The sequence below is a fragment of the Pseudopodoces humilis genome, chromosome 10, assembly GCF_049639895.1.
Source record: "Pseudopodoces humilis isolate 2021_Gansu_Grassland_sample_001 chromosome 10, ASM4963989v1, whole genome shotgun sequence".
Classification (NCBI taxonomy): domain Eukaryota; kingdom Metazoa; phylum Chordata; class Aves; order Passeriformes; family Paridae; genus Pseudopodoces; species Pseudopodoces humilis.
Window position 1 is genome coordinate 6,744,808 of NC_142209.1, and position 14,450 is coordinate 6,759,257.

The 14,450-nt window shown below is 41.8% G+C and overlaps 1 protein-coding gene across 7 annotated transcripts in view; it reads left to right on the forward strand.

The window, feature by feature from the left end:
• Positions 1-14,450, forward strand: part of HMCN1 (hemicentin 1) — a 176,103-nt gene that overhangs the window by 73,706 nt on the left and 87,947 nt on the right. For all 7 annotated transcript variants that reach the window (XM_088060138.1, XM_088060142.1, XM_088060143.1 and 4 more), the window contains 12 exons: positions 43-201; positions 859-1,050; positions 1,746-1,844; positions 3,261-3,388; positions 5,023-5,167; positions 6,411-6,523; positions 7,640-7,799; positions 8,552-8,726; positions 10,973-11,100; positions 12,382-12,654; positions 13,570-13,665; positions 14,047-14,241. In XM_088060138.1, the coding sequence (XP_087916264.1) occupies positions 43-201; positions 859-1,050; positions 1,746-1,844; positions 3,261-3,388; positions 5,023-5,167; positions 6,411-6,523; positions 7,640-7,799; positions 8,552-8,726; positions 10,973-11,100; positions 12,382-12,654; positions 13,570-13,665; positions 14,047-14,241 (1,863 nt within the window). The remainder of the gene's footprint in view (positions 1-42; positions 202-858; positions 1,051-1,745; positions 1,845-3,260; positions 3,389-5,022; positions 5,168-6,410; positions 6,524-7,639; positions 7,800-8,551; positions 8,727-10,972; positions 11,101-12,381; positions 12,655-13,569; positions 13,666-14,046; positions 14,242-14,450) is intronic.

The window sequence follows — 14,450 nt, forward strand, 5'->3', positions numbered from 1 at the left end:
ATATTTGATATAAACACGTTGCCTTTTTCTATCTGGACTTAGGTGACTTAGAGTTGAGGGCATCAGCATTTCTCATTATTGATATTCACCGGGGTCTTTTGAAGATCCAGGAAACACAAGACCTGGATGCTGGTGACTATACGTGTGTGGCCACCAACGTGGCAGGGAGGGCTGCTGGCAAGATAACTCTGGATGTTGGCTGTAAGTAGTTAAAACCTGCATGGAGCACACTCAGACTGCAGAGTTTCTGTACTGGTCATGGAGTGGTGCCTTGGATCCCCAAATCATTCTTACAGATCTCTGTGTGTGCTGGGAACACCTTCTGGTGGTGTTGGCTAAGCAGGTTTTCTTGTCCCATTTGGACTCCAGCTTAGAATCACAGAATGGTTTGCATTGGAAGGGACCTTAAAGCCCATCTGTTTCCAGCCTGGTCTTTCTTCATTTGTGAAGCGTAAAAGCTACGGGGAGAAAGAGAGGCACAGAAGGAGGAAGCTGTTCAAACCTCAACCTTACAAAATTCTCAGATAGAGAATTGATTACACAAACTGGAGTTACCATGTGAGATTATTGTAATTTAGCCCTTCCTCTCTTCATTTCCTAATTCTTTCCATCTGCCTGTGGTCTGACACATTGCATCCTGTTAAATGTTCCTGTCTGGCACATCTGCTTTCTTGAATGAGTGGCACTGTTTGCAGAAGACAAGGGATTTAGCAATGCTGATACTTAAAGTGCTTCTAGAGTTGGGAATGTTAGAAGAAAACCTGTGCACAGTGGGACATAAATTGAGATCATTGGTGGTATTAGAGAATGGGATTATTGTGTTACGATGCTCACTTTCTGCATGTGCTCTCTCCCCAGCTCCTCCTGTTTTCACACAGGAGCCAGGTGATGAATCCGCAGATCTGGGCTCCAATGTGACACTTCTGTGCTACGTGCAGGGCTACCCTGAGCCCAGGGTCACGTGGAGGAGGCTGGATGGGGCTCCCCTCTTCTCCCGGCCCTTCAGCCGCTCCAGCAGCCAGCTCAGGACAGGTGCACTGGCCATCCAGAGTAGGTAGACTCAACCTTAAAAGAGCAGAATTCCACGAGGAACTAAGACATTTGCAAGGCATTTAAGTTGATACATGACTTTATTAAATTAACTATGTAAAAAGACTGGTTTTTATCACAGATTGTATTTGTGATGCTGTGACATGCAGTTCATTTTGCTGTGAGCTTGTGAATTCAGTTGTGTTTGGTCATTGGCTTCGCTCTTCTTCATGCAAATTATTATATCTTTGTTAAAATAAATGTGGGCTATGGTCTCTGATCCTGAGAAGCCACGAATTTTCTTTTTTGGTGGGGTTTGTTTTGTTTTGTTGGGCATTTTTGTGGGTGGCGGTTTTTTTGTTTGTTTTGGTTTGTTTTTTTTTAGAAAATTGGTTCTAAACTCTCTTTTAAATCTGTCCTAATTTGGGTAATAATCAAAAACTTTGCAAGTGGCTTTGTGATTTTGATTATTTTTGAGCATTTCAGTCACTCCTATGCTAAGTAATATTAATCTGTTTTCTTAATTAGCATTTAATTCCTTTCTATATTTTCATTGCTTCTGTACTTGGTGACTGATGGAAAGAATGCTTGGTTTGAAACTGAGTGTTTGAAGGTGGGAGAGACAAGGACATGGTGTCCATGTGTGGGGTGGGGGGGCAGACTGTTCATTCTGCATCATTTCAGATGCTGCAGTCAGCTCTTTTTTCCCCCTGTAGATCTGTGGGTCAGTGATGAAGGGACTTATATCTGTGAAGCTGAGAACCAGTTTGGAAGGATTCAGTCCAGGCCAGCCACAGTCACAGTGACAGGACTGGGTAAGAGCAGTGCATGGCAGTAGGAACTGCTGGTGTTTGGGCAGCAAACAGGATGCCTGGGGGTTATGTCCATATATCCTGACCTGTCTGTGTGCTGTATTTATGTGTCATCCATACAAACTGAATTAGAAAACATTTACATGGAATATTGTAATTGAGTTCAGTGGATTTAGTTTGTTAGGATATTTTTTGACTGGTTCACTAACTGGAATTAGTTTCACCTGCACTTTTAGTTTGGACCTTAAAGAAATGATTTATCCTATGGTTTTTTTCCTTATTCCTAAGTAAATTTATTGCAGAATGAAAAAATCTGAAAAATCACCATAATGATGAATGCTAATGATGGAGTTCCTGCCATTTAATTAATCTAATAAAACAAAGAAAAAAGGCAGCAATGAACATGGTTGGGTCTGTGTTGAGATAGGTGGGAAGGAATCTTTGTGATCCAAGAAGACAATGAATGTCTTGCCTTGACCACAAAATCCCACAATGGTTTGGATTGGAAGGGACCTTAAAGCCCATCCAATCCTACCCCCTGCCATGGGCAGGGACACCTTCCACTATCCCAGGTTGCTCCAAGCCCCATCCAGTCTGGCCTTGGACACTTCCAGGGATCCAGGGATAGCCGCAGCTTCTCTGGGCACCCTGTGCCAGGGCCTCCCCACCCGCACAAGGAACAATTCCGTCCTAATATCCCATACAGTTCTACTCTCTTTCACATATCCATGCTGTTAGAGGCTTGGTTGTTACCTCAGTTTGATATCTGGCAATAAAAAGAAGAATAATGCAAAGGAATGTGTACATTTGTATGAGGATAAGAACAGAGTCTCTCTGCCATCAAAGGAACCATTTGTTAACTTCAAACTCATTGCAAGAGCTATTAACGCTGGTAGTGTTTGGTAGACGTGGTTTTTACCTGTTTAAAAGTATTATTTAATCCCCAGTACTTAATTTAATTTCTCAGCCATGTGCCCAGGCATGTTTGCTGCTGGCTTTTCACAGACAGTGCAGATTTTCTGCTAGGCTGTGACCTCTCTTCTTATCCTTCACAATTTTATGCCCATTGATAATTACAACTTACCTTTGGCTTCCCCAAACCCACTACTTCTGTTCTTCGGTATTTTGCCCAAGTAAGGAAAAATAAATCAACTTGGTGCCAGGGGAACATGAATTCCCAGGGAAACCTTTGATTGGATCCAGTTTCAGCTGGACAGATTATTCCATCTTCTGCAATTCCTTAGGCTAAGGATCAGTGTTTTTGTATTTCCCTAGCTTCCTATCACTTCTGTGTTACCCCACCCCTACATTTGTTTCTCTTTTTTTCATGTCTTCAATTTAATGCTTATTTAATTTAGTAATTTACATATGTATGTAAAAATTCCTAGTAATTTCTTCTCGCTCTTCCTTTTGTTCAAGTCACTCCTCTGATTGGAGCAAGCCCGGCCACAGCCAATGTCATTGAGGGCCAGCAGCTCACTTTGCCTTGTGTTCTGCTTGCTGGGAACCCCATTCCAGAGAGGAGATGGATTAAAAACAATGTGGTGGTAAGACTACTTTGTTTCCTGTGAGATTTATTGGCAGAGGAAAGCTACAGCTGACATCTCAAGGCATGATAACAGCTTGGTTTAATATACCAAAGTTAATGTGATCACTGCCCATGCCGTGGAATTTCTGACCCTGAAGTACAGATGAGGGAATAGGAGATGGCAGTGGGGGATGTGGAGGTCTAGAAAAGAACTTGGAACCAAAGTATTTGTGAATTATCCTTTTATCTTCTATTTTTCTTACTTTCAAATGAGTTTTATGCATTTCTGTAGCTTGTGAACTTCAGCCTTGGACTCTGAATATAGAAATGCTAGTGGAATATACCTACTAGAATGACAGAAGTGGGGTTTTTTTAAATAAAGGTACCAGAAAATTTCTGTAGATTTAGGATGTTGACTTTTCCTGTTGCTGATGTGCTGAGGTAAATAACAGTATTCCTGTTCCATATTCTCCTTTCCTGGTGGTGCTCTACTCAGAGCATGAATTAGTGTGTTTTCTTTCTCACTTGGGAGCATACCATGTATAACATGCCAGTTTATACTTCCTGGAGACAAAAATTTATGGTCCCTTCCACTCCAAACCACTCAAAGGTTCTAGAAAGGTGCTGTAGACACCACACTTAGGTTGGTTTTGTGAATGAAACTTCAGTTCTTTAATACTAAAATGACTTACCCTATGAAGCTGCTTTTTATCTTTGTTGCTAATTTCTCCCTAAAACCCTTTCTGCACAACTAGAATTAAAATACTGTAGCAAAATGCCTAATTCATTGTCAGAAAGCAGAACCTCATACTACCTGACCCCTGTTCAGGTTTTCTGCTCAGTTTATTTGTCTCTGGAAATCACTGGCTTTTTCTTAGGCTGTGCAAGGAGCACAGGCTGTAAGCTCTGTGAGAAATACTGGCAGGATCCTCCTTGTTGAGTTGCTAATTCCTTTCTCTAGTAGTGCTGGTTTCCTGGCATTGTAAACTGCTGGGAAAAGCTGTGCTCCAAGGAAAGTGTTGGAGCAAGTTATATTTAGAGAGGAATTCAGCGGCTTCTGAGTATGACTGGAACAGATTTTCTTTCTAACAACCCTTTATGAGGGAGGACTGTGCTGCCAAGCTCAGTGTGTTTGATGTTGCTGTAGGATATATAACTCTTAAAGGGTTACTCCTTGGTGAAAGTTACAATTCTCTTTCACAATGGTTTGCTTCAGAGCTGATTTGTTTGATGGTTATGGAAGTTAGAAGGCTTTGATAACTGTAAAGGAAAATAGTCTGCTTGTGGAAGAAGGACAAGTCATTGTACTTATCAATTACTGGAATAACCAGTAAAAATACAGTGAAATAATTGAGCTGAATTTGGGTTTGCTTCATTAAAAGCAGGAGTGGCAACACAGGATGTGCTGTGGCAGAACAGAGTGTCTCTTGCAGTTCTTACTCTCACTCCAGTAGTAAACACGAGGTGCTACTGAAACTCTCAAGAAAAATTACATTTGTATGAAAGATGGAAAGTAGGAAAAGCTCTAGTAAAAATCTCCAGGAACACATAATTTTTAACAACGTGACATAGTCAAGTGAGGCCACACTGCATCCCAAAGTGAGCATTGTCAAGTGACAATCCCAGTGAAAAGTTCCGTCTCTCCTTTGGCAGCTGGTTCCCAATCCGTATGTGAGCGTGCGCAGCGATGGGAGCCTGCACCTGGAGCGGGTTCGGCTGCAGGACGGGGGGGATTACACCTGCATGGCCAGCAGCGTGGCAGGCACCAGCAACAGTACCACCACTGTCCACGTGTTCGGTGAGCGACAGGGCTGGCCTTTGTTCTCAGGGACAAGGGAAGGGCAGCACTGACCACAGCAGCTTTCACTGCTTTGCTGCACTTACACCAACTTTCTGCATTACCTCTTCTGTCATGATGTTACTTTGTAAAGTAACGCAGGGGGAGATTGGATCCACTGCGCAGGGAAGAACTGAGTGATCAAGACAGTTTTATTTGATATTACTTGAAAAACAATGTTGTGTTCATAAAAGATCCTCATTTAAAGGCTGGGCTGTGCAGTCGTCATCTGGTTTAATTAACAAACAGGTGCAAGTGGGAGTTTGTTGGAAAACCATGAGAAGTGCTGTCTGAATGTTTCATAACTGGGGTAAGGAAGCACAGCTCATGGGAAAATTAGAATAAAAGAAAATTAATTATGAGTTTGGTAAAAGTCATCCTTTGTTGTTTATGGTGTCATCCCTGTTCTCCTCCCCCTTATTTTTTCTCTTTAATTAAAACAGCAAAAACTGAACTGACAGTAAAACAAAATGTTAGCACTCTGGTAACCCATCTGTATTTCAGCTGAGTATATTTGTGTTAACTCTGTGAGGCCACAATCACTTAATGATTTTTCACATGTTAAATTTTCTCACATGTTAAATGAATCATGGGAGATTAATTTTAAGCTTCACTGAAGATGCAGAAACCTTCTTTTATATAAAGAATGACTATAAACCTTTAGTACAGGCAAGTACCCATAAGATCTTCCATGTCAACACTAGTTTTTTTGAATGTTTCATAGCTTGAGAACAAAAAGGAATATCTTTGTATGTGTTTAGAAATATCTTGGTTTTGGTATTGTACTCTTAAATCTTAGCTTATTTTTCTGTTAATTCAAAGGCAGCTCAACTGAGTGAGGCCATTCACGTTTTTGTTGTCTCCTGTTACTGATTTTGAGAAGCAAAGCCTAAAATGTAGTAGGAGGATAATGTGACAAAGCCTTTCAAAGTCAAAAGTGAAATACCCGTAGTTAGTTTAAAACTGTGTGTACATAATGCAGTGATAAGCCTATGGCTGACAGGCTCTGTAATGAAGAGGGATTTATTCTGTCCTGAAAGGCTGGAAGGTGGCTCCTTGTCCATGTTAGGGTTGAAGAAGAGGCTGGAAGGTCCCAAATCCTGCTTGCCTGTAGGAAGTAGTAATTGAATATAAGGATTTTATTGTAATAGTTGTGCCATGTTGAAATGGGTTCTGCATGTCTTTAATATTTGCATGTCTGTAGTCCTGCCTGTCATTCAGCACGGACAGCAGATATTCAGCACCATTGAAGGAAACCCAGTGACACTGCCCTGCAAAGCAAGTGGAGTTCCCAAGCCATCCATTGTTTGGTCCAAGGTAATCTCTCACCTTTGAGCTGTTCATGCTGAAAAATGGGCTGAACATGTAATTTACTTGTCATAAAAACTATATTCAAAGAACATGGCCCAAAATTCCAGTTGGGAGGCACCTGGAGATCTCTGTTCAGAACTGCTTTTGTTTCTTAGAGCAGAACTTTTGGCTGTGGTCCTGCCACAGCTCAGTGTTCTATTCTTCGGCAGGATTTAGGTTATCTCTGTATCTTTATGGGTTTTACACTTTAGAAATTGTTCTTGTTCCTGTTGTGAGTTGATAATTTGTGTTTAGGCAGCCTGCCACAGACGGAGAGTTCATTTTTCTTGGGGAGCTCTGCCTTTTTTCCTGGAGGAATGGCATTGTGGGGTTAACACATGACTTTTCAGTCATGGCCTTGACAAGATGTACACTGAGGAGGACCTCAGCCTTTGAGGGATTTGGTCTTAAAGCCAGTTTTGTTGGTTTTTTTCCCCTCTTTGAACAGGATAGTTTCTGGTAGTAACAGTTATATGGAGTATGTTACAGCTCACATGATGTGCTACAAAGGCACTTTTGGGCCTCTGAAGTTGTGCAGGTGTAACTGATTAGAAACTTGGGAACAGCTTTGTTTCAAAGAAGGAGCGTGGTTAACTATTGGTTTGGTAGGGGAGAGAACATGGAAGGATTTATTTTTCTTTATTTTACCACTTATTCAACTACAGATGAGGAGGCAGCTGACTAAGAAGTTAGTGTAATGTGGAGAAGATTAATTTTTACATCAGAAATCAATGTCAAATTAATTCAGCTGAAATTTTGATTTTATTTCTTGACTATTATTTTTTTAATTTTCTTTTAAGACTTGCATCTGTAAAATGCAGCACATTTTCTTCATAAGAATCCTGGTGCTTCTGTTCTCATAACTGCCTCCAAAATGATACTCAAGGATTGTGAAAAATTAATTGTAGTTAATTAGTTTGTATAAATGGAATTTTAGGGCCAAGTTTCATAGCTAATATAAAATATTTTGTCCATCTCAGCCTTGAAAAAATAAAAGCAGATTTTATTGAATTAAATAATTGTAATTTGCTTTATTTTGGAAAATACTGGCACTGTGGACTATTATAATTTTTCTTTCCACAGAAAGGAGAGGTAATCCTTCCCAGCAACATGAGGTTCTCAGCAGGGTCAGATGGAAGCCTGTACGTGGTGTCCCCAGGGGGAAAAGAGAGTGGGGAATATGTGTGCACTGCCACCAATGCTGCTGGCTATGCCACCAGGAAGGTGCAGCTGACTGTCTATGGTGAGTGTCTCCTCAGCTTTGCTGCAGTGTCCCTGTCACCCATCCAGTGCATTGGGACTAGACATACCCAAGGCACATGGGATGGGAATTCTTCTCTAGTTAGTGCTTTGGGATCCCCAAACCAGGCAATTTCATACATGGCTGATCCCAAAAGGCCTGTGCTTCAGCCATTGTAATTCCCTTAAAGCCTCCTTATCCCTCTTAGCTCAAGTTCATGGACCTTGGGCTGAGCATAATTTCAGCTTTATGGAAGTGGATGGGAAGCGTCTGTACGGGGGTAGAATTTCTTGCTGCGAGAAGAATGAAGATCCCTTAATCCCACCAGTCCCAAGCTTTCCTGTCATCATCAATCCAACGTTACTAAAATTTGGTTCAGGTGTAGGTGTGCTTTGCAAGGTTTTTATGGCTTGGAGTTACTGGGGTTATAGTTTTAACAGTACAGGGAGTTGTTGCTAACTACCTATGGAATACAGAGCTCAGCACATGCAGGAATTACAGCCATCTGTCGTATCCATATTTTTGAATGGGTAGTCCAGGCTTTCTGGCATTTGTGGTGTTCCATGTGGGCATCAATACATGTCTGAGCTACAGGCACTGTACATAAGCACAGCAGTGGTTTATCTCTATTGTAGCCAGGTCATTAAAACAGGATTGTAATGTTTAATACCTGAAAAAAAGAAATGCTGTATGGTGTTATATTTTGTACAAATATGTATATTCATTGTAGCTTCTTAACATGTTTCATGTTATAGTGAAACCTAGAGTGTCCAGGCCTGGAGACCAGCAAGGAAATACACATGATAAACCCATAGAGGTCTCAGTAGTTGCAGGGGAAGATGTCACACTTCCATGTGAAGTGAGGAGCTTGCCACCTCCCATAATTACCTGGGCCAAAGAAACACAGCTCATATCTCCATTCTCTCCAAGGTAACAATGTTTGATGAAACCAAAAGAAAAGTGAAATTGCCTCTAAACTGTCGGGATTTTGGAAGGACGTGTGATTTCTGATTGCCACAGGACCGCTCAGAAGGGGTGTTACTTTGTCCTGCCTGACCTGTTGTACTGGGTCTTGAAACTCTCTTTCCCAAGCCTGCTAAGCCTCTATATGGTTGCACAGCTCCTATTCCAGCATATGCTTATATCCAGTCTCAGGAGGCTAGGAGGAAAGAGATCCTGAGTATTTGTACTGTAGGGGTGCCCAGAGACCCACATCATCTGTGCATGATTATAATTGTTTAAAAACTCTGTTCTTTTTCTTACATACTTTGCATTTATGCTCAGGGGAGCACCATCTGTGATTTACATGAAGCCTGGGCTGCCAGTAGGATACAGATGATGATGATGATAAATGTTTGGATGTGCTGACAAGGGCATGTTGCTTGCTGTGTTTTGGATCCAGAAACTCACCAGAGACTTTTGAACGTGTGAAAGCAGAGTTAAATACTTGTAAAATGTTGAGCTGACAGCCTTAGAGAATGAAGAGCTGGGGGTGTGTTGGACAGTGCTGGAGTTCTCCCTTATTATTTAATGTGGCACAGAGCAAGAGGGGAGATGAGCTGGATGAGGGGACTATTCCCTGGATGCTCCCCATTGGAGTGCCAGGTACTGTCACAGGCTATGCTGCTGCTTTCTGCTCCTCAAGGTCCCTCAGAAGGGCCAGGCACCACCTGTGTCCATAAAACAGAGAATGGCAAGGCTGGCCAAAGGCACACTCTGCTTGCTGGTGTCTCCCAGTCATTCCATGGACAGAATCAGCCAGCATTTGAGCTGAAGAACTGTCCTGGAGATCCTCTTTCCCTTGTGGACAAACCTGTACCTTGGAGGAATTCCAGGGAGCCTGTGACAGCCTCAGCAGATCTTTAGCCACCATGTCTGCTGAAGGAGGCTCACATGCAGGGATTTGGCTTGTTGTCAGTAATCCATGAGGGATTTTCTGCTGTGTCCTGTGAACATGTTGCATGCACTAACAAATCTGCATTCTTGGTCTATCACTTGTTCTTATTTTAGCTCAGGAGACACTGATGAATTAGGGTACTTGCTCATGCCTGTTGTGGTGAGATCCATGTTGTCCAGAGGAACAGAAGTCCAGCTCGGGCCATTCCATAAAATTATTTACAGATGTCAGCAAAAGTTACAGATTAGTCCAAACAGAACTGTTTGAGACCACCGAAAGATTTGTTAGAAATGTGAACAGTAAATAAAGGGAGAGGGCAATCAAATATGAGGGAACTTTTATCAGAAAGCAAATGTAATTACTGGACAAAATCAAGGAGGAGAAGTTGCCTCAGAAATTTGTCTTTTGGGCTTATAAAAAAGTGACAAAAAGTTGGGAAAGATACAGGCAGTGGAGGAGGAATTGTACCATCAGACAGATTTTACACTGGAGAAAATACATTTCACTTTCCTTCCATTCATCTCTCCAGCCATTGCAATCCCCAAATTTGCCATTTATGTCCTTATAACATTGTCCTAATTAGTGCCACAGAAAGGCAGACAGATGATCCCACCAATTCTGGATGTTACCTTGAGTGCCAGGCTTGAATTTCTTCTCATCAATCCTTAGCTGTCATTTTTTTCTTCCCTCCTCACTTATTTTCCCTGTCCCTATTACTTTTGACTCCTACAGAAGATTTTGGCTTAGCTGGCCAAAGTTGCTGTTGGTGTTACAGATCTGTGACCAGAAGTGTGGGAGAACTTAATGCTGTGTAGTTAATTATTTATTGGGGAATAATGGCAATTCCTATAAACACCAGAACTGTTTTGAATCAAAATCCTGTCTTCCATCTTGAATCAATGTAATATCATTTTTTGCCAGGATGAAGCAGTAATAAAAGTTTTAATTTTTTAACCCTGCTGATCTGAGCTGAGCAAAAAAATTTCACAAGAGAGTGAAGAGCTCCATTTCTCTGCCTCTATCACATTTTAATAAGTCCTATAAATAGCTAGAAGCAAATTTTGTAATTTGGATCTTAAATTTTAGGTATTTATTGTGTGTTCTGAATATAGGGTCTCCATAAAGAGTTAGAAAAAAAATGAGTAAATGTAAGTCATAATTGCATAATATGGTCAGAGCAGTGTTATTTTAGCTCATAGCAATCATTAGCAGTGTGTAAGGAGAGTCATTCACCTTTCCATACATGTTTATATGGTTTATCTGCTTCTTCTTTTTCCAGACACACTTTCCTCCCCTCAGGGTCAATGAAGATCAGCGAGACCCAAGTTGCAGACAGTGGAATGTATATCTGTGTTGCCACAAACATTGCTGGGAACGTGACTCAGTCAGTGAAGCTCAGTGTACATGGTGGGTTGGAACTCCAGGGTTCATCATCTGCAAGTTTCCACATGGAACTGAGCATCTTTAAGAGATTTTCAAAGTTTTTTCCTATTGACATTAAATCCTCTCAACTGTTTTTCTTTCAGGTTGTATTATCTTCATATGTGAGTTATTGATTTTGTGGAAAGGAAATATTATATAAGCACCCACAAATACATAGATATGTGTAGAGGTGTTCAGTGGCTCCAGCCAGAACCTGTGTCCCTCTCCCTTTCCTTACCTTTATCTCATGTTGCTCCTTTGTCTCTCTCCTGCTGTCCCTGCATTTTGGGGCCCAACCACTGTCTCTTAAACACTCACACACTGTTAAGTCTGGAAATAATGTCTTGTTATTGTTTCAGGCATTTTTTTTAGTCTTTTTATTGTCAGTGATCCTTAGGGGAAAAAGAAATATTGTGGCAAAAGACTTACAGTGGGTTGATATTTTTCTATAGGACCAGTGAAATCACTTCCAGTCATATTTTATCTCCCTTGTCTGAACTTGTGTTTGGAAATGTACAAAGATCAGGGATTAGGGAAAGGAAATTAAAGTGCCAGGAGGAAAATGTGATTCTCTATCATAGAAGCTTTTGAGTTGTTTTGTGTTATGAGGAGCCAGTACCCGCAGCACTTCCAGTGTGCTCAGAATATGACAGTGCTCATGGGAGTTGTGTAATGTGGCTTGTTCAGATAAATTCAGCATCAGGGTATCTCCCATCCTATTCTGAGAACAGAATTCTATGCAGGGCTGCTTTTGTAGTCACCTGAGGGCATTTGATTTCAGTAAATAAGGAACATTTTCTAAAATTATAGAAATAGGAAAGAATTTCATAGGATCATAAAATGGTTTGAGTTGAAGGGGACTTTTAAGGATCACCCAGTGCCACCCCCTGCCATGGGCAGGGACATCTCACACTATCCCAGGGTGCCCCAAGCCCTGTTCAACCTGGCCATGGACCTTCCAGGGATCCAGGAGCAGCAGCAGCTTCTCTGAGCACTCTGTGGCAGGGCCTCCCCACCCTCACCATAAAAAATGTCTTCCTTATACATGGTCTGAATCTCTGCTCTCTTACTTTAAAATAGTTCCCCCTTGTCCTGTCCCTCCATCCCTTGTCCCAAGTCCCTCTCCCGCTCTTCTGGAGCCCCTTTAGGCATTGGAAGGGGCTCTGTGGTCTCCCTGGAACTTTCTCTTCAACAGGCTGACCACCCCCAGCTCTCCCAGCCTTAAGAATGATTCTTTATGTTGTTTCTTAAACTTGTCTTCCTCAGTTCCTCCAAGGATCCATCGTGGGCCTCAAGTTCTGAAAGTGCAGACTGGACAGCGAGTGGAGCTTTCCTGCAGTGCCCAGGGTGTCCCTGCCCCATTGGTCTCTTGGTTCCGAGGCACAAGTGCCGTGCCCACAGACGGGGGGAGGTTTGTGCAGAGCCCGGATGGAGCTCTGGGCATCAACAGTATTCAGCTCCCTGATGCTGGCATCTACACCTGTGTGGCCACCAACATTGCAGGCAGTGACACAGTGGAGGTCACAGTACAAGTGCAAGGTACTTGTTTAGGGCCACGCTCCTGCCCTGGTCTGGGCTGGCAGGGTTTCCCTGCCAGTGGCATGGGGTGGAGTCTTGCAGGGCCGGGCTTTGTCATGTCCACTTTTATGTGAGGCAAAAGCCACATCTGGTTTAGATGTTATGTTCTGATGGTAATTGAGGAGAATTAGAATGAGCAAGTAGTCTTTGGAGAGGCTACTAAAAGAAATTAAAAAATTAAAAAAACTAAGAAATTAAAAAAACTAAGTGTGCACACACTCTCTCTCTCGCTCTATTTAAATTAAAAAATGATGTTGAAATGGTGAAAGGGTAAGTGGTCAATGTGCCAGTTTAAAAACGTAGCATAACTCCTCACCTGAGGGGCTGACAGATGTCAATGGAGCATGACTGACTTAAGCTAAGCAGGAACTGTTTCTTTGCAATAGTCTAAAGGCAACCTTCTGATCCCTTTGGATTAGACAGGCTGAGGAACGCTTCCTACAGACAACCAAGAACTCTCAGTAACTTTATTTAATTATAAAGAATATTCTTCATATAGTCTCAGTCTGCACAGGAGTTTAAAATGAGACCTGGAGAACAAAGGATGGCAGTAGCTCTAAAATATATGCTGTGGGGAAAAAACAGTTAAAATAATATTTTTCAGATTGTGCACAAACATTGCTTTAAAAATAAATATAGCAAGATTTAAAAAGAACTATATTCTGTCAAGTTTGAAAGCCTCTTGGACTGCTCGCTTCCTAAATATTCTGCTGAAATGGACATTTCTTGTGTAATACCTATTCCAGTCAATGTAAAGAGGGTTATTGGAATGTGACCTTGTGTGAATGAGAGAGACTTAGTGTTATGTATTATCAAACTGTATTTTTATATTTGGAGCAGAGATCAAGCAGTTTTTTGGGTCTAACTTTCTTTCAGAGCCTCCCACTATTGAGGACCTGGATCCTCCATTCAACAGCCCCTTCCAAGAAAGAGTGGCCAACGAGCGCATTGTGTTCCCATGCCCTGTGAAAGGTGACTGTCTTTGTTACCCCTTATAGTGACAAAAGAACCTTTTTCTGCTGACCATGGGAAATTACAATGCTCTTGTAAAAATGTCCAATCCACACAGTATTTTCCATGTATGCTTTATATGGAAAAATTCAAACTTAACAGTAATTTAAATAACTACTGTGTGTGGAAGTCCTGTGGAAAGTCATTGCTAGCCAACAAGGATTTTACAATGAAGATTTTTAATGTTAAAAATGTCCTGTAACAGCTGGGGCTTCCTCTTGGAAGCTCCTGGTCTCCCTGTGTGTTGTCTTTCCAGAAAGACTTCCAGCAAGCAGCAGGAGTTATTTGAATCAATCTTGTTCTGAGTGAAGCATTTGTGGCTGTTTCACCTTTTCCTTACAGGTATTCCCAAGCCTGCCATCAAATGGCTACGGAATGGGCGGGAGCTGACCGGGGCTGAGCCAGGGCTCTCTGTGCTGGAGGATGGGACCCTCCTGGTCATAGCTGCCCTCATACCCTCAGACAGTGGGGACTACGTCTGCTTGGCAGCCAATGAGGCTGGGAGCATACAGAAGAGATACAGCCTGAAAGTCCATGGTAAATAATACATACAGCCCTTGGGGTGCTGGCTTGGAAGTGTATCTTCTGTTTTCTTCTTGCAAATTCCATGGCCCAAATCTGCCCTTGTGTTATTAAATTATTAAATCTAAGTACTTCTATTTTTCTGACACTCTCTATAGTTTTTCTTTTCCCTTGTTTTTTCTGTTCTCCGTGACTTTATGCACAAACCATCTTTGTTTTGCTCA